This window comes from Carcharodon carcharias, chromosome 1 (genome assembly GCF_017639515.1).
Source record: "Carcharodon carcharias isolate sCarCar2 chromosome 1, sCarCar2.pri, whole genome shotgun sequence".
NCBI classification, from domain to species: domain Eukaryota; kingdom Metazoa; phylum Chordata; class Chondrichthyes; order Lamniformes; family Lamnidae; genus Carcharodon; species Carcharodon carcharias.
This window is the reverse complement of record NC_054467.1, coordinates 44,592,435-44,611,819: the sequence shown is the minus strand read 5'-3', so window position 1 is coordinate 44,611,819 and position 19,385 is coordinate 44,592,435. Positions and strand designations below refer to the sequence as shown.

The 19,385-nt window shown below is 46.9% G+C and overlaps 1 protein-coding gene across 1 annotated transcript in view; it reads left to right on the top strand.

Annotated features, from left to right (window-relative positions):
• The window catches only part of LOC121271058, a 38,371-nt gene extending 28,589 nt beyond the window's left edge, over positions 1-9,782 (top strand). The window contains exon 6 of the mRNA XM_041176804.1: positions 9,270-9,782. Coding sequence (XP_041032738.1) covers positions 9,270-9,306 — 37 coding nt within the window. The 3' untranslated portion in view covers positions 9,307-9,782. The remainder of the gene's footprint in view (positions 1-9,269) is intronic.
• Positions 9,783-19,385: the final 9,603 nt, after the last annotated feature.

Below are 19,385 nucleotides of genomic sequence, written 5' to 3'. Positions count from 1 at the left end.
ACTGCACAATTTGTTTCTCAAAGAGAAGGCATTTTAATGTCTGGCAAGCAAGTTGAACATAGTCATTTTCATGTGGTCCACATGCATAGTAAGGTGAGGATAAACGCAGGCTAGCATCTCTAACTGGAAACACTGGATGTTAATGTGATAGAGAAGATGGTGGCACAGAGGATTGAGTCATCTCAGAATAGATGTACACCTGCAGAATGTCCTTGGCTACCTTATCCCAAGCATCACCTATCAGCTTTACCATCAACGTTACATAGAATTCAATGTCCTGTTCCGGAGATGGATCTCCTTGAGGAGCATTGTCAGATTGAAGGCATACAGCAATGATTCCACTGAGGATAGTAGAACAGCTCCTGGCTCTTGTAGGCTGCCACTGTGACAGGGCTGCTGGAGGTACACTCGAAGAGGCAGCACCCTCTGACATCTGATGCCAGGGCAGTCTCCTTCAGTAAGCACCTCATCTCAGCAAGGACACATACTCCTGAGGAAAGGTTGGACAGGCTCTGCTGGTATCTGCTGGAGTTGGGAAGAGTAAGAGGTGACTTGATTGAAATGTATAAAATCCTGAGGGGTCTTAACAGGGTGGACGTGGAAAGGATGTTTCCTCTTGTGGGAGAATCAAGAACTAGGGGTCAGTGAGTCAAAATAAGGCGTCACCCATTTAAGACAAAGATGAGAAGAAACCTTTTCTCTCAGAGGGTCGTGAGTCTTTTGAACTCTCACCCTCAAAATGCAGCAGCAAAAGCAGAGTAATTGAATATTCTTAAGGCTGACCTAGATAGATTCTTGATAAGCAAGGGGTGAAAGGTTAATGGGGGTAGATGGGAATATGGAGTTGAGGTTACAATCAGATCAGCGGTGATCTTATGAAATGGCGGAGCAGGCTCAAGGGGCTGAGTGGCCTACCCCTTTTCCTAATTCGTATGTTCGTGTGCACTAAATTGTAAGGTCTTAATTATATGCGAATTCTACCTCTTATCTATATTCCACCTAATCACATTTTACCTAACTGATGCACATTTCATCACAGGAGTGCTACCAACCAAGCCAGAGCTGACACCAATTATACCACCCGTTATATAGATAACTCAACTGGAGTATTATGGACAATTCCTTAGGAAGGATGTCAAAGCTTAGAGAGGGTGCACGTAGATGATTCATAGAACGGTTCCAGGCATGTGGGACTTCAGCTATATGGAGAGACTAGAGATGCCTTTGTTGTTCTCCCTTCAGCAGAAAAGGTTAAAGGGAGATTTGATAGAGGTGTTCAAAATCATGAGGGCTTTTGATACAGTAAATAAAGAAAAGATGTTTTCAGAGGCAGAAAGATCAGTAACCACAGGACACAGATTTTAAATTAATTGATCCAAGAAATGTTTTTATGTAGTAAGTTGTAATGATCTGAAATGCACTGCCTGAAAGGGTGGTGGGAGCAGATTCAATAATAACTTTCAAAAGAGAATTGGGTAAACACTTACATTCTTCCAAAAGAGGTCGCTGGTGGGAAGTGACTGAAGCATTTTGGGAGAAGTCACCGCAGCCACAGCGACTCAGCAGGGAATCGAGGAGAAGGACTCTTGCACTCAACAGGAGGAAGAGCATCCAATAGACAGCACTGGTGAGAAGTGACTGAAGCATTCTGGGAGATGTCACCGCAGCCACCGTGACTCAGGAGGGAATCAAGGAGGACCCACTGTCAAAGAATGGAATAGCCCCAAACAGTACATTGCTGTAGTTTTTCCATCCCTCCCTCCTCCTCAAACCTTAACAAAAGAGAGAGGAAGAGGCAGTGCCTTCAGGAGTGCACCAGACCTGCGACGGACACTCTTCTGAAAGTGGATTTTAAAGGAAAAAGCAGCTGATTGATGAGTAAATCCTGGGAGCAGACTCGGAGGGAGGAGCACCGGAGCGGTGAGTATAAGTCTAGCTTACCTTGGGGATTCGCAGCCTTGACTCCAGGGAGCTGACTCGGAGGGAGGAGCACAGGAGAGGTGACCTCAGGGCACAAAGTGACTGAAGCCAAAACTGAAAAAGTGACATCACGGGAAAGCTGTGACCTGATTGGTTGGTAGGAAATCTGCACCAAATTTGAATAAAAAACTCTGCAAAGCTAATTAATAAATTAATTATCTAAGTTGAGATGGCAGAGCAGGTGATGTGCTGTAGCAGTATTGATGTGGGAGCTGGCAGATCCCATTGCAAGCCGCAGTGACCACATCCGTAGCAAGTGTTGGTTGCTGGAGAATCTCCGGCTCTGAATTGATGAACTGGATTCCAAGCTCCGGACACTGCGGCACATCCGGGAGGGGGAGAGTTACCTGGACGCTTTGTTTCAGGAGGCGGTCACACCCGGTAGATTAAGTTCCTCAAGTTCGGTCGGTGGTCATGGTCAGCAGGGTGTGGCTGCAAGTGAGGCAGGTAGAGGGATACTGTGTTCAGGAACAGAGGAGCCTCAGCTCTTGACCTTGTCCGAGAGGTACGAGGTAATTGCTCCCTGTGTGGATGAGGAACAGGGCTGTAGGGAGGATGAGCCAGCTGACCACGGCACTGTGGCACAGGAGGTCATTCAAGAGGGGGGAGCAAAAAGACAAGTGGTAGTTGTAGCGGATTCTATAATTAGGGGAATTGATAGCATCCTTTGTAAGCAGGATCGAGAGTCCCGCATGGTATGTTGCCTACCCGGTGCCAGGGTGGGGGACATCTCTGACCGGCTTGAAAGGATATTGGACAGGGAGGGGAAGGATCCAGTTGTTGTGGTCCACATTGGGACAAATAACATAGGTATGACTAGGAAAGAGGATCTGTTTGGGGATTATCAGGAACTAGGAACTAAATTAAAGAACAGGTCCTCAAGTGTTATAATCTCCAGATTACCACCCGAGCCACATGCAAATTGGCATAGGGACTCAAGAATAAGGGAAGTAAACACGTGGCTAAAGGAGTGGTGCAGGAAAGAGGGTTCTATTTCGTGGGGCATTGGCATCAGTATTGGAACAGGAGGGATCTGTACCTTTGGGATGGTCTCCACCTGAACCGATCTGGGACCAATGTTCTAGCAAAAAGGGTAAATAGGGTGGTCAACAGGACTTTAAACTAGAAAGTTGGGGGGAGGGAAGGGTAAAAGTCCAAGAAGTATGACTAATGGGAAACAAAGCAGCAGGTTAGCGTGTGGGGGGGGTGGATTCAACTTCATGGAAAATTATGAAAAAACTGAAAAGAAAGGAGAGTCCAGGAGAGGCTATTAAAGTCCACAGAACACAAAATAGGACAGAGTGTTTGGAAAGGGCTAGGAATCTAACTTCAAGCACATCAGATAAAGGGACAACAATGAGAAAGGGGACGGGAAATACAGCACTGAAGGTGTTGTTTCTGAATGCACGCAGTATACGAAATAAGGTAAATGAGCTGGTGGCGCAGATTGAAATTGGCAGGTATGATGTGGTGGGCTTCACGGAGACATGGCTGCAAACGGATCAGGACTGGGAGCGAAATATCCAAGGATATACATCCTAGTGAAAAGATAGGCAGGTTGGCAGAGGGGGTGGGGTTGCTTTGTTAGTAAGAAATTAAATTAAATCGATAGCAAGAAACGACGTAGTGTCGGATGATGTAGAATCTGTGTGGGTAGAGTTGAGGAACCGCAAAGGTAATGTACAGGCCTCCAAACAGTAGTCAGGATGTGAGACACAAGATAAACCAGGAGATAGGAAAGGTGTGTAAGAAAGGCAAGGTTACGGTGATCATGGGGGATTTCAATATGCAGGTAGACTGGGAAAATCAGGTTGGTAGTGGATCCCAAGAAAAGGAATTTGTGGAATGTCTACGAGATGGCTTTTTGGAGCAGCTTATGGTGGACCCCACTAGGGAACAGGCAATTCTAGATATAGTGATGGGTAACGAGGCAGATTTGATAAGGGAGCTTAAGCTGAAGGAACCCTTAGGAGGAAGTGACCATAATATGATAGAATCTACCCTGCAATTTGAGAGGAAAAAGCTGGAATCGGATGTAACAGTATTACAGTTGAATAAAGGTAATTACAGAGGCATGAAGGAGGAGCTGGGAGATGAGCCTAGCAGGAAAGACAGTGGAATAGCAATGGCAGGAGTTTCTGGGAGTAATTTGGGAGACACAGCAAAAATTCATCCCTAGGAAGAAGAAGCATACTAAAGGGAGCACAAGGCAATCATGGCTGACAATGGAAGTCAGGGACAGCATAAAAGCTAAAGAGAAAGCATACAATGTGGTGAAGTGCAGTGGGAAACCAGGGGATTGGGAAGCCTACAAAGACCAACAGAGGACAACTAAAAAAGAAATAAGGAGGGAGAAGATTAAATATGAGGGTAAACTAGCCAGTAATATAAAAGAAGATTGCAATAGTTTTTTTAGATATATAAAAGGTAAGAGAGAGACAAAAGTGGACATTGGGCCACTGGAAAATGACGCTGGAGAAGTAGTAGTGGGGAATAAATAAATGGCGGAGGAACTGAATAGGTACTTTGCGTCAGTCTTCACGGTGGAAAACATGAGTAACATCTCTAAAGATCAAGAGGGTCGGGGGGCAGAGGTGAGTATGATGGCCATTACCAAGGAGAAGGTGCTAAGATAACTGAAAGGTCTGAAGGTGGATAAATCACCTGGAACAGATGGATTATACCCCAGAGTTCTGAAGGAGATAGCTGAAGAGATAGTGGAGGTGTTAGTGGTGATCTTTCAGGAATCACTGGAGTCAGGGCGGGTCCCAGAAGACGGGAAAATCGCTAATGTAACCTCCCTGTTTAAGAAGGGAGTATGGTAAAAGATGGAAAATTATAGGCCGATTAGCCTGACCTCGGTAGTTGGTAAGTTTTTAGAGTCCATTATTAAGAATGTGATTTCAGAATACTTGGAAGTGCATGGTAAAATAGGGCAAAGTCAGTTTCATCAAGGGGAGCTCATGCCTGACAAATCTGTTAGAATTCTTTGAGGAGGCAATGAGTAGGTTGGACAAAGGAGAGCAAATGGATGTTATCTACTTGGACTTCCAGAAGGCCTTTGACAAAGTGCCATACAGAAAGATGTTAGAGGCAAGGTACTAGCATGGATAGACGATTGGCTGTCTGGCAGGAGGGAGAGAGTGGGGATAAGGGGGTCTTACTCAGGATGGCGGCCGGTGACTAGTAGAGTTCCGCAGGGGTCAGTGTTGGGACCACAACTTTTCGCTTTATACACTAATGATCTAGATGAAGGACCTGAGGGCATCCTGGCTAAGTTTGCAGATGATACAAAGATAGCTGGAGGGACAGGTAGTATTGAGGAGGCGGGGAGGCTGCAGAAGGATTTGGACAGGTTAGGAGAAGGAGCAAAGAATGGCAGATGGAATACAACGTGGGGAATTGTGAGGTCATGCACTTTGGTAGGAAGAATAAAGGGTAGGAAGAATAAAGGCATAGATTATGTTCTAAATGGGGAGAGAATTCAGAAATCTGGAGTGCAAAGGGACTTGGGAGTCCTAGTCCAGGATTCTCTTAAAGTTAACTTGCATGTTGTCGCGGTAGTTAGGAAGGCAAATGCAATGTTGGCATTTATTTCGAGAGTATTTAGAATATAAAAGCAGGGATGTGCTGCTGAGGCTTTATAAGGCTCTGGTCAGACCACATTTAGAATATTGTGAGCAATTTTGGGCGCCATATCTCAGGAAGAATGTTCTGGCCCTGGAGAGGGTCCAGAGGAGGTTCACGAGAACAATCCCAGGAATGAAAGGCTTAACATATGAGGAACATTTAAGGACTCTGTGTCCACTCTCGATGGAGTTTTGAAGGATGAAGGGGAGATCTGATTGAAACTTACAGAATACTGAAAGGCCCGGATAGAGTGGACGTGGGGAAGATGTTTCCATTAGTAGGAGAGACTAGGATCTGAGGGCACAGCCTGAGAGTAAAGGGATGACCTTTTAGAACAGAGATGAGGAGAAACTTCTTTAGCCAGAGAGTGGTGAATCTATGGAATTCATTGCCACAGAAGACTGTGGAGGCCAGGTCATTGAGTGTATTTAAGACCAAGATAGATAGGTTCTTGATTGGTAAGGGGATCAAAGGTTACGGGGAGAAGGTGGGAGAATGGGGTTGAGAAACCTACCAGCCATGATTGAATGGCGGAGCAGACACGATGGGCCGAATAGCCTAATTTCTGCTCCTATGTCTTATGGTCTTATTTGTTAATAATGGAAATATTTACAGGTCAATGTGGAGGATCAGCATATGTTGGCCTGATTGTCCTTTTCCATCTCTTTATGATTCTATGGTACACGGCTCAGTGCATGCAATCAGAAATCTGAAACCTATGTAGGCTACATTGGGCTGCCAACTGCGATCAAATGTATTCCTGGAAGTACCATCACATGACTTGCCCCCATGATGCAGTTATTCGTTGGTCAGCATATCTATCCTTGTGGTGCACTGCCTTCCTCCATCAACTGGAAAGCAAAACGACTCAATATGCAATTGGATGATACTTGACTGTCATCCAAACAGCCTATTTTTTCCCCACTTTCAGCACTTTTATATCTGGTGAAGAGAAATGTTCAAAGAAAATGAAGAAAAGAAATCTTTTTTAATGCTCCAGGTTGTACACAGCAGTGTCCTGGAGATTGATCTTCAATTCCTGGGGACTCCAGGCCAATCCAGGCAGGTTGGCAACCCTAGGGCTACATAAAATATAGTTCAGGATTTGCATCCATGAAGTTCCTATCTATTGCTACTCTCTGTGTATTCTGTGTAACTCTCTCAGAATATAAGAATCAATCTGTTGTGGTGAGCTCAACGTTCATTCTACAGCATGCCTTAACGGGCATGGTCACCTGAATGTTGATTCACGAGCTACCACATTTGGTATTCTAAAAAGTTATGGAGGCCATGCCTAGAGATTGCATCCGCCTCATAACAATCATTGCAATTAAGAATTGTAATGTAAATTGGTCACATGATAACTTCCATGCCTTTATTTTCCCTCACCCGCTTCTTGCTATGGTTAAATCTGCCGCTTTGTTTCTATTCTGGTCTTAAGAGTTTGGGGGTAGAAATTGACACGCAATGCTCTATTTGTCAAAGTGTCAAATAGGTGCATCAATGACAAATTTCATACAGGGGTGGCCAGCTGTGAGCTGTGCATCCTTTCGTTCTAAGGCTAAATTTGCGGGCCCCTCTTCTTAGGCATCTTTGTCAAAACCAGCACGAAGTGTTTTCCATGATGAGGAATGCCCGTTAGGACTCCTCTGCCAAATTATGCTGGCCTGAGCACGTACCAGTTTTCTCACACATTGACATTTTCTCATTGTATTGCATGTCAAAGTCAGAAAATTAGCACTAGGGGAAAGGCAGAGTGGGGTTTTAAAACATGAGGTTTCAAAACATCATACAATGATGAAAAAGATCCCTGGTACGTATTATATATATATATTTAACAATATTACCTTTTGTCTTACTCAGTTACTTCCAAAAATGCATCATTGCTTGCAATACTCACAAGACAGGAAATGATTCAATTAAATAAATGAGGAAATGCCCATGTGCATCTGTCTGTTTGGTTTATTTGATAGTGCTCCTTACCTCTGAGTCAGACGTTTGTCGGCTAGAGGCCAGCCACAGGGTTAAGAACGTGCTGCTGGAATTGTTGTGGTCCTGATCCTTCACTGTCACATTGTCAGGAGATTGCTGAAAGCCTTCTAGAAATGGTGCAAAGTTCTGCAAATTGTTTCTTAAGCAATCCCAGAGATGTTTAATGTAAAATGAAAATAGGAGACACAATCTTACTTTAAGAAGTGCATCTCTACCTTGAGCAAAGTCAAGGAGAGAGTGTTGGACTGCTCTGCAGGTCAGATGGATGGTCTACTCGATTCAGCAGACAGTCTACCCTTCAAATGTTCGTGAGGCCTGGGAGCTAAAATAGCTCATGCCTCCCCCGACAACATAATGATAGTATGCCCTCTGCCCCCTACTCCCCCAACATAACCCACTCCCTCAACTATACCTGCCCTGACTGAAAATCAGTACCTGATATTAAAGATCGAATCGACTGGTTAGCGTCAGGCCTCATAGTGAGCGGGGCAGGGGTGGGGGGGCTGGGGGGAGGTGGGGGAGGCAGTAATCTGGCGAGAAGGCCAAAAATCAGTTTCACGCTGTTGTGAAACCAGTTTGAGATCATCTGCTCCAGCTGTCAATGGCAGGCCGTGTCTGCCACCGCTGCACATCGGGAAACTAATCTCAATACTTTAGCAACTAATTATAACCCCAACATCAAATTGACCACCCACGTTGGCATGCCTTCAGAATGTGGTGCTTCATGACTACCTTTGAAAGGCATGCACCTGGCCTCTGAATCTCTAAGGGCACTCGGAGGTGAGGGCACACAGCCTTGCACAGCACTTGACAGGGTTCGCCCGTAGTGCGCCAAGGAAGGGGCACCCTGTATTCGCAGGGGGCACAGGCAAGTCACTCTTTTCCAGCTGGATTTTAGTGCGGAGCTGGGACAAGGGGTCCAGAGCCGGTCAGGCCGAGGTGTTGGGGAGGTGGGGGTGGAGGTGTGGGTGCCAGGGGATTGGGGTGCAAGGCAGCACAGACTGAAGGAAGCGCACAAGCACATGCTGCTGGGTGGGGTTGAGGGGTTGGTATGAGAGAACTGGCCACACACTTGGAAAAGCTTGTCCAAACTGAGCATTCCTCCACAGCTGAGACCGCTCAGCTGCAGCTCCATTGACATGCTTGGAGTCGGGCCTCTGAAGCTTTTCTGCCCACTCAAGCAATGCAAAAGCATGAAAGTGCCACCATATGCTCCAGAACCTTTCACCCCTCAGGCACAGACTGCAAATTAATGCGCATTTTAAGGGGCAGCAAAGCAATTGGACCTTTGGGCAAGTTGTAGAATTCCCTTTGTAAAGCTGGCCATGGCACAGTCACTGGCGGAGGCACTCACAGTCCCTTGCAATGTCTTTATTAAGATTTGGACCAGTAGCCATTATGGTTCAAGCTAACAGCGCAGCCTTGCGCGGGTTAGGAGAATGCCTGAGCTGAGAGCACAGTCCAGTGGCCAAAGCTGCTGCCAATCAGTCAAGTGGAGTGGGGTGAAAGTGGGTGGGATTTCGGACAGCCAGTGAGCGTTCTACACACTGGCCATCCAAGTGGTGGCCAGCACTCTCCTGCATGTGGGAAGGGGCCTTCAGAATTAACCAAGAGAGGTTCTTAGGACACCAATACTAACCCATGCATCTCTCTCTTTAATCCTGCAGGAGGGGAATATCAGGATCATGGAGCCTGGTGATTTAACGGTTTGCCTCATGGCTCACAAAGACCAGAGAAGAAGATGTGGAGAGCGGTGGAGCGCCTGGCATGGCAAAGTGAGGAGCACCTCCCTCAAGATAAAGGTACTGCAGCTGAAGATCCAAAGTGAGCCGTCGCTCGTAGGCACCTCGCTAGGCCTAGGGTCTACAGGCGGCGCTTGTTGTTCCTCCAGATGACTGTGAACCAGTGTTGCCAAAGACTGTGCATGCTTGGGGAACTGTTGAGTCACATATGCCACCCGCTGCAGCATTTTGCGCAATGGGGACTTGGAGGGATGCACTGTCAGTGGCCATGAAGGTGACTGCTGCGCTCAATTTTTACACCAGTGGCTCCTTTCAGGACTCCACAGGTGACCTGTGTGGGATCTTGCCAACCTCCATGCATCAGGTATATCCAGGAGGTCACGGACACCATCTTTGTGAAGGCACAGAACTTTGTACATATTGCCCGGGATCAGGAAAGCCAGGAAACAAGAGCGCTGGGATTTGCGCAGATCTCTGGATTCCCACAGGTGCAGGGTGCCATCGACTACACTCATGTGGCACTTAGATCTCCATGGCAACAAGCAGGCAACTACATCAACCACAAGGGCTTCCACTCGCTGAATGTTCAACTGGTGTGCGACCACCACAGATGCATCCTACAGGTCTGCTCACGATTCCCACGGATCGTCCACGACTCCTACATCCCTAGCAGGTCTCAGATCCCTGACATCTTCCGAGGTCCACAGAGGCTGCAGGGATGGCTCCTCAGGGACAAGGGCTACCCACAGAGGACGAGGCTGATGACACCCGTGCGGCAGCCTCAGACTGCAACAGAGAAACGGTATAACCAGGTTCACGCTGTGAGCCAGACTTTGGTGGAGCAAATTGCAGGCATTTTGAAAAGGGGGCTCCAGTGCCTTGACAGGTCTGGTGGAGCATTGGATGTCGCACATCATCATCGCTTGCTGCGTGCTCCACAACCTGATGCTGCAACAGGGGTGAGCACCTGGCTGAGGAGGAGATGGAAGAGCTGCACATCTCCTCCGATAAGGAGAACATCGAAGGGGATGTTGGTGATGCGGTCCTTGAAGGGCAGGATGCTGGTGATGAGGCTATCAGGCTGGCCAGCTGAGGCAGGCGCACTCGGATGGCCTTCATATCCGCAAGATTGGCGGTGGATGATGACGAGATGTTGTGAGGTCAGTCCTGACATCCTCACCTTGCATCTGTGCATGTTTGACTCCTGTGTGGCTGATGGCAGCGTACATACCCTTAGTGCTCAGGCCCCTGTTATGGAGATGCAGTGGAGACCCTAATAGGCGCTCCATTGCAGGAGGATGATGACAACCTGCAGTGAGGGCACCCCATAGATGTTCACGTAGCCTCTGTGAATGTCTGACTCCTGTATGGCTGAGGGCAGCTCGCTTGCGCTCTGTGATCAGGATCATATCATGAAGATACAGCTGTGAAATTTTAAATGCACCTGATCCTTTGACTGCCTTCAGCACCTGAACTCTTCAGGAGCACAGCGTCACCAGTCACAGATGAAGAGATGGTGGTCCAGCCCATACTAAAATATGTTGAGAGCACACAGAGAAAATGATGATATCCTGGCAGCAATGACAAGCACCATTGAGGTGCATGTATCAGTAATGTGTCCAATGACTGTGAAGCCGGACCATCACTTTGTTTTGAAGGTTACACACTGCACAGGGTAAGTGACCCTGGACCGAGACACCTGCCTTTATCTTGTGCAGAAAGGTTTCACGTCTGAGTAAAATGAACACTGCTCATCAGAACAAGGAGCCAGAGGCAGGGAGACATTCTTGGGAGTTAATTTACAATAGTGAACATTATGTCCAATTGACTAAAACCCATACCCAGGCTGTGCAATTACATCTTCTTAACCTCTCTAACCCTGCCGCTATGTCTTGGTGCTCCCCCCAAATCCACAGCTGAGGGGGAGGCAGCCAACTAACCGCTAGGCCCTGTCACTGCTGACCTTAATGGATGTTCTCGGGAGAGCCGACACCTGAAGGGCCTCAGCCTGCTATGGATATCCTGCTGTGGGCCAGCTGCATCCTCTTCAGCCTGTGAAGCTGGAGCTGCTGGGGTCACAGGAAGAGGGAATTTAGATGGGCCAGATATTCTTGGAGTCAGCTGGGTGGGTGGCCCTGGAGTGTCGAACCGCTGGTCCTCCTCCCTTTGGATGCCAAGCAGCCCCTAGCTGACTCCTTGAGGAGAAGGGAAAGCTGGAGTGAGATTGAGCTGCTCTGCACCCCTCCCACATTGTCACTGTTGGAGGCCACCTATGGCATCAGTAATGCAATTCAGCCCCTGCAGCAGTCCAGGATCGATGTCCTGGACCAAGGTCTCCATGGTGGCCAACATCCTACCAGTGTTGACCTCAGTGTTTTGGCACGCTGGAGCTATCACCTCAGACTGAAGGCAGACAGACTCCTCCATTGTGCCTTGCAAACTGAGGAGTGCAGCAGACATCCCTTCCTGTTGTTCCTGAACTTGCCTTTGCAGCTCCAGCAACTGAGGTACGACCGAGTCCAGAGGCTCTTCATCTGACTCGGACTCTGCAGATTTCTGGACCCCAGAAGTCTTCCAAGTGCCGGAAACCTGTGAAGTCCCTGCTGTGGATCAGACAGTGCGATGTGCTCACCAAATTGTGACCCTGAGGCTACTCTAGAACTAGGTCCCACTGAGGTATGTGTCACTGCACTGGTGGAGGGTGTGGGTGAGCGCTGGGTCACGTCCTCAATTAAGGTGTCATCAGATTCTTCTTCCGAGGTGTCTTCAGGGCTTGAGTCAAGGACCCGGCTTGTGGACCCCCTTGGCTGCTTCCCAGGTGTGCCTGCGAAAGCAAATGCATGGAAGGGGGCTGTGCAACAGTGGACCTGACTCATAGCATGGTTATCTGAAAGGATGTTACACTGCTGGCATCTCACTTGGCTGAGCACCTCCCACCTCACCATCAGCCCAGGTCATCACCAACCAGCTGGATGACTCTATTTTCAAAGTCTGTGAGGACCTTGATGTCAGGAATTCCTGCACCAGTCTGTGGCCTCTCCCTCTTGTTGTGTGCCCCCTTGTCCAGCACGAAGACAGATGGAGAGAGTGTAAGTAGTACATCTGCCAGGCCAGATGATAAGGATGCCTGGCATGTGAGGGTGGTGAGTGGTGCCATGGACAGGATGAGGACACAATCTGCAGGGCAGATGAAGGTATGTGTGAGAGAGTGAATGGTGATGTCCCTTGAACTGGCAATGAGTGAGATCCCTGTGGATGTGTGATCGGTTTGTGAGTGTGAGTTGAGAGTGATGAGAAGAGTGACTTACCTTGGCGGAACGGAAGAGATAATTCATCCCCTTGCATCACTAGATGGCTGTCCTCTTTTGCAGGGCTTAGTGCTGACCACTGCCGCCACTGCCTCCCATGCTGGATTGGTGAGCTTGCTTGCTGGTCCTTGCCCAGTGTGGGGGTGGAAGACTTCACGATGGACTTGCACTGTGCCCAGTAGGCATAGAGAGAAATGTTGCTAAATTTGGGAGCAGCATGTTTCCTCCCTTTGGCAGCCATGGCTTTCTAGCAGCTTCTGACCCCTTAGAGTGAGCTAGCTTTGTGCAGGGACGCCCTTTAAATATGGCGCCCGGACTTTTGAAGGCCTGAGGTGACAGCGGGGCGAGCAAATCAGAGGTTTCTTGCGTATGCATTATAAATGAGGCAGGATGCACAGGAATTGGGACAATACGGCACGAAAACCCGCCTTTGCGGCCAGTGGGTAAAACAACTTTATTCAGGCCTGCTACTGCGCAAGCAGATGAATGTGTGCGCGGATGAGTAAATGAAGTGTGTAGGTGAGTGCAGTGGGTAGGTGGATGAGGTGGGTAGGTGGGTAGGGTGGCAGAGATGGTAGGGGAGTTAGGTGGGTAAGTAGGTAGATGGTAGGTGGATCAAGTGGTTGAGTTGGCAGACAAGTTGGGGGTTAGTCGGTCAGCTCAGGGCGTTGTTGGTCAGGTCAGGGGGCAGTTGGGTTGGGTTGGGAGCATAGTCAGGTGGTCAGGGGATGGTCTGGAGGGTTGTTTTGGGGGCAGTCGGATGGTCGGGAGGGGTAGTCAGTTGGGGGAGTAGTCAGGTCTGGTTGGGGAAAGTAGTCAGGTGGTCGGGGTAGTCAGGTTTGGTTAGGAGGGTAGTCGGTGAGGGTTAGGTCAGATTTGGTTGGGAGTTATGTGGGGTTGGGCTGGAGGGGGTAAAAGAATGGTGTGGGGCATGGTTAGGTGGTCAGTGTAGGTAGTTGTGGGTAGTCGAGGGGTCAGGGAATAGTCGGGATCAGGTGGTCTTGTTGGGGGGGGGGTAAGAAGGTTGTTGGGGTCAGGGGGTACTATTTGGGAGTTGTTTGTGTAATTACCTAGTTGTTAGGCTAGGTTTGAATTTGTCTAATTTTTTTTGGTTAATTATTCAGGTAACTACTGTGGAATTGTCCAAAGTCCCCAAATCTAACTGAGAGTAGGAGATAGCTGTGGAGGGTCCTGGGGAGCAGGGGAGAAAATGTTCTTCCTCACATTCCCCTGCATCTCTTGCCCAAAACCTTAAATCTGTATCCCCCTCGCCCTTGTATCATAAGCTAATGGGAACAGTTTTACCTTGTCTACCTTAATCAAACCATTGAAAATCTTGTACATCTCTATTTAATCTCCCCTCAATCTCCTTTGCTCCAAGGAGGATAATACAAGAATTACCAACTAACCTTGTAGTTTAAAGCCCCCATCCCGGTGACCATTCTGGTAAATCTCCTTTGTTCCCTCTCAAGGACCTTGGCATCCTTCCTAAAGTGTAGTGACCAGAACTGGAAACAATACTCCAGTTGTGGCCTAGCCAAAGCTTTCTAATGATTCTGCATCACTTCCCTGCTTTTGTACTCAATGCCTCTATTTATGAAGCCCGAGATTCCATATGCTTTGCTAACCACTTTCTCACTATGTTCTGCCGCCTTCAAAGATCTATGCACAAGTACCCTCTGTTCCTGCACACTCTTTAGGACTGTGCCATTTAGTCTATATTGCCTCTCCCTATCCCTTCTGCCAAAATACATAACCTCACACTTCTCTGCATTAAATTCCATCTGCCACTTGTCTGCCCATTCTGCTAGTTTTATTTGAAATAGATTGCTTGAAAGCAAAATGGCAAGGATATGCAAAAGGAGCAGTGGAATGGGACTAACTGGCTTGATGGGCTGAATGGCCTCCTTCTGAGCTATAGTGTTCTATTGTTCTATGATTCTAAGTCATACCTTCATGTGATGGTGAATTACAATGCACGGAGCATCAAGGCAACTTCTGTCCCCATGAAAATAATTTGTGCATGTCTGAATGCTGTAAGAAGGAGGGTAAAGAGGGATTGGAAAAGTGAGGCAGAAGAACAGAAAAGGAGAGAAAACATAAGGAAAACCAAATGTAAACAAAAGCAACAAATGACAGAAAAAAGTTTTAAAAAAGGAAGTATGAATTGCAAAGTGAATAATCAGTAATGATGAAAACATAGAACAGTACAGCACAGAAAGGGACCATCGAGTCTGCTGGCTTTTTCAATGTACAATCCAGTTAGTCCTGTTCTCCATATCCCTCCAATTTTCTCACTTTCAAATATTTATCCAATTCCATTTCAAAAGGTAGGAATGAATTCTGTTTCCACCACACCATCAGGCAGTGCATTCTAAATCCAATCACTTACTGAATAAAAAAAGCAAAGCTGTTCCTCAAATCACCTTGATTAGCTCATTAAATTTCTAACGCCATTGTATTCGCTGCATGTCACCACAGCTGCTGCTGACCTCCACAGCCACTTTCAAACGTAGCTTCTTGTTCCCTGCTTCAGGCTCCTTCCCACTGTTGGCAGTGAGCAGAATCTTCCTGTGGACTCTACAACCCATAGCACCATCTCTAGAGAGGCACTGGCGAAGCATGGAGCTGCTTTGCAATGTTCTGCATCCGACTCTGAACACCTCAAGCAATGCTTTAAGTCTCATCTTAGCTGGGTCTCTTTAGCACTCCCTGACACTCCAGGCTCATGCCAAACATACAGATCCATGGTCTCACCCTCACACACCTACCAATGCTTCAAGCTTCACACCTATCTCTCACTGCCTCCACATACTTCCAGCTACTCAGCTATGGCAGGCACATCATCCTATCACACACACTGCGACACAATCACTGACATTTTTCCCTCTCTCTTACAGGACATGGTGACACACATTAGAAGAGAACTGAATGGAATTGGCAGGGGAGAGAATGCCTGCGTCTCCTGTGCCCTCTGGACGAGATGGTTTTTCACACCATGGGGCCGGCTGCGACAGAGCCCGTGACATCTGACGTCGTTGAAGACATTAAGGGTGACAGCATCTTCTCAGCTTATGCCCCTTCTCAACTTCCTGCTCACCCTCATCCTCCCATCTGGCACGATGAGCAAGCTGCTGATGGTGTGACCATCGACATCTTGCCGCCTCTCGGGGAAATGGTGACATAGTGGCAACGTCACTGGACTAGCAATCCAGTAATGCTCTGAGGGCACGGGTTCAAATCCCACCGTGGCAGCTGGTGGCATTTAAAGTCAATTAATGTAAAACCTGAAATATAAAGTTAGTGTCAATAATTGTGACCATGAAACTATCATTGATTGTAATAAAGATCCATCCGATTCGCTCATGCCCTTTAGGGAAATAAATCTGATGCCCTTACCTGGTCTAGCCTACATGTGACTCCAGACATACTGACATGTGGTTCAGTTCAAGAGCAATTAGGGATGGGCAGCAAATGCTGGTCTTGCCAGTGATGCCCACGTCCTGTGAAAGAATGAAAACAACACATCATACACTTCATTCGCACCAACTGTCCCCTTCTGTTTTTCTGCTTTCGGACACTTGGGAAGTGCAGGCTGCCGAGTCACAGCAGCCTCAGGAGTGAGAGAGTCAACAGGGGCAGAACACTGGTGAAGGGACCCCATCACTTGATCTGAGACTCACGGCTACCAGCTCACATGCTGGTACCTTGGAGGTCATTATAAAGCTGGGATCAGCACATGGTGAGTCACAGAGCATGAGTGGAACATGCCGAAGCCTGGGTTAAAGGACAGTTCATTTGGAAGGTGAGGTTGTAGATGAATTCTGCTACACGGATCACAAACGAGGACTTTAATGGAGTGACATGCAGAAAAACAATGACAGGCATGCTCAACCAGGAGTCAGTGTAGGATAATGAGCATAGGGGTGAAGGGTGAACAGGATTTGATGTGAGTAAGGATACAAGAAGGAGAGTATTGGATGAGCCTAAGTTTATGCAGGGTGGAAGATTGGATGGTGGCCAGGAGTCTATTGGAACAGACAAATCTAGAGGTAACAGGAATGTTTGGGAACCTCCGCAGCAGTTGATCCACAGCTCATGGAAAATTGAATGTTGGAATTCTCCCAAGTGGTTCTGTGTTCACAGGTAAAAATCATGTCAATGTTAGCAACAAACCCTGCGCATAATCATATTATTTTTCAAATATTGTTTGTTCTCTATTCAGTTGAGTGGAGAAGAATGACAAATCACTTTGTAATTCTTCACTTCTTTCACCGTCACTCATAAAGGCATTCATCTGTCGGAATCCTCCTAGAATCATAGACTCATAGACATTTACAGCACCGAAGATGGCCATTCGGCCCATCATGGCCACGCCGGTCAACAAAGATCTGACTACACTAATCCCATATTCCAGCGCTTGGCTCATAGCCGTGGAGGCTATGGCAACGCAAGTGAATATCTAAATACTTCTTAAATATAACAAGAGTTTCTGACTCAACCACCCTTTCAGGCAGTGAGTTCAAGACTCCCACCAGACTCTGAATGAAAACAATTCTCCTCGACTCCCCTCTTATCCTTCTACCTCTTACATTAAATCTATGCCCCCTGGTTATTGACTCCTCTGCTAATGGAATAAGTGCCTTCATATCCATCCTATCTATGCCACTCATAATTTTATACACCTCTATCAGGTCCCCTCTCAACATTTCTTGCTCCAAGGAAAACAACCCCAGCCTATCCAATCTTTCCTCATAGCTCAGACTCTACAGCCCAGACAGCATCCTGCTAGATCTCCTCTGCACCCTCTCCAGTGCAATCACATCCTTCCTATAATGTCGTAACGCGCTGTACTCCGGTTGTGGCCTAACCAGCGTTTTACACAGTTCCAGCATGACCTGCCTGCTCTTGTATTCTGTGCCTCGGCTAATAAAGCAAGTAATCCATATGCTTCCTTACCCACCCTATCTACCTGCTCTGTTACCTTCAGGTATCAGTAGGTATGCATACCAAGATCCCTCTGATCTTCAGTACTTTCCAGGGTGCTTCCATACTTAGCGTTATCCCTTGCCTTGATAGCCCTCCCCAAGTGCATTACCTCACAAATTTCTGGGTTGAATACCATTTGCCACTGCTATGCCCACTTGACCAGTTCATTTATATCCTCCTGCAGTTTACGGCTATCCTTCTCACTATTTACCACCCAACCAATTTTCCTGTCATCTGCGAACTTCTTAATCATACCCTTTACATTTAAGTCCAAATCATTTATGTACACCACAAACAGCAAAGGTCCCAGCACCAGGCTCTGTGGAACCTCACTGGAAACAGACTTCCAGTCACAGAAACATCCCTCTACCATCACCCTCTCAGCAAATTTTGGATCCTAATGCCTCTTGGATGAGGAAGATTACTAACAGGATGATAACTGTGAACATTTCCATTGTTGTGTACAGCAGAACACAAAAATATCAGGGAGACACATGCAAATGCAAAGAATATTATTGCTATTATTTGTTATGCATTTCTATTTGACATTATTATCAATCCTTCCTTAGTCAAATGTAATATATGTCAAAGATGATGTGTGGCCTACCCTAAAATTCTTGAAAATATGTCAGGGCTCAAATTCTACAGTTTATCTTGTGTGCCATATATTCATTCTTTATGCTATCTTATCTTGAGGCTGTGCTGGAGGAGATTGTATTCAGTCCTTATTACTGTCATGATAATGAAGGAAAAACATCAAATTGCATCCAGAAATATCAGACTTTAAAAATAAGACGTCAGTTTTTAAAAATGCACAAAAGCCTCTGGCAGAGTGACTTGCTAAGAATTAATGGAACCCCACCCTATTGCCAGACAAGGTACTTCTAAAGACATTAAGAAACTAATTGCTCCCTCTGGTACAGACAATGGATAAAATGAGAGATGAGAATCATCTCTATTGCTGGAAAATGGGATTAGAATAGTAGGCACTTGTTTGCCCAGCACAGACTCGATGAGCTGAAGTGCCTTTTTCTGTGCTGTAGACCTCTATTACTTTAGCTCAAGAAATCCTGTGAACAATACCCAGAAAGATTTGTGAATTTGCTTCCCACTTGGAATGTACAAAGAAAGGGTTAAAAGCGAGCTGAAAAACTTCCCCAGTAATCTAACTGTTGGTAGGTGTTCTGGGAGAAAGCAAGTGCTGGATGTTTGACTCAAAAGTAACAGCCACACAGCAGTACCCATGCAAATCCCCATTTTGCAGGTATTACAATCTCTCTCCCTCTCTACAGAATTTAACACTACTGGAACCTCGAAACCGATTTCATCTGCTGGAGTCAATTCTATTGGAACCTCGAATCGTAATGGCCACAGTGTTCAATCACCTACTCCCCACGAGTCAAAGACTGTTCTGTATACCTTCGGGGTGGCTGAATAAAGACAGGGAGCCAGTTCATCCCTCCTCACCTGAAGCAGAACAATTTGGGGGTGTCCCAGCCAGACAGTGGCAAATTGAGGGGTCTCACCTGGACCAACAACTTTGCGGAACTTCACCTGGGGGTGGGCTGTAGTATTACCTTACAGGTATAGGAAACATTTTGCCCAGTAATAAAGGTTAAAATACTCAAATTAAGCAGCAGTTCATCAGTATCTGAAAGACAAACATATTTAACATTTCACATCCTGACCTGGAAAGTCTGTGGGGGCTCCACCCACTGCACTATCTGAACTCTCATTATATGCT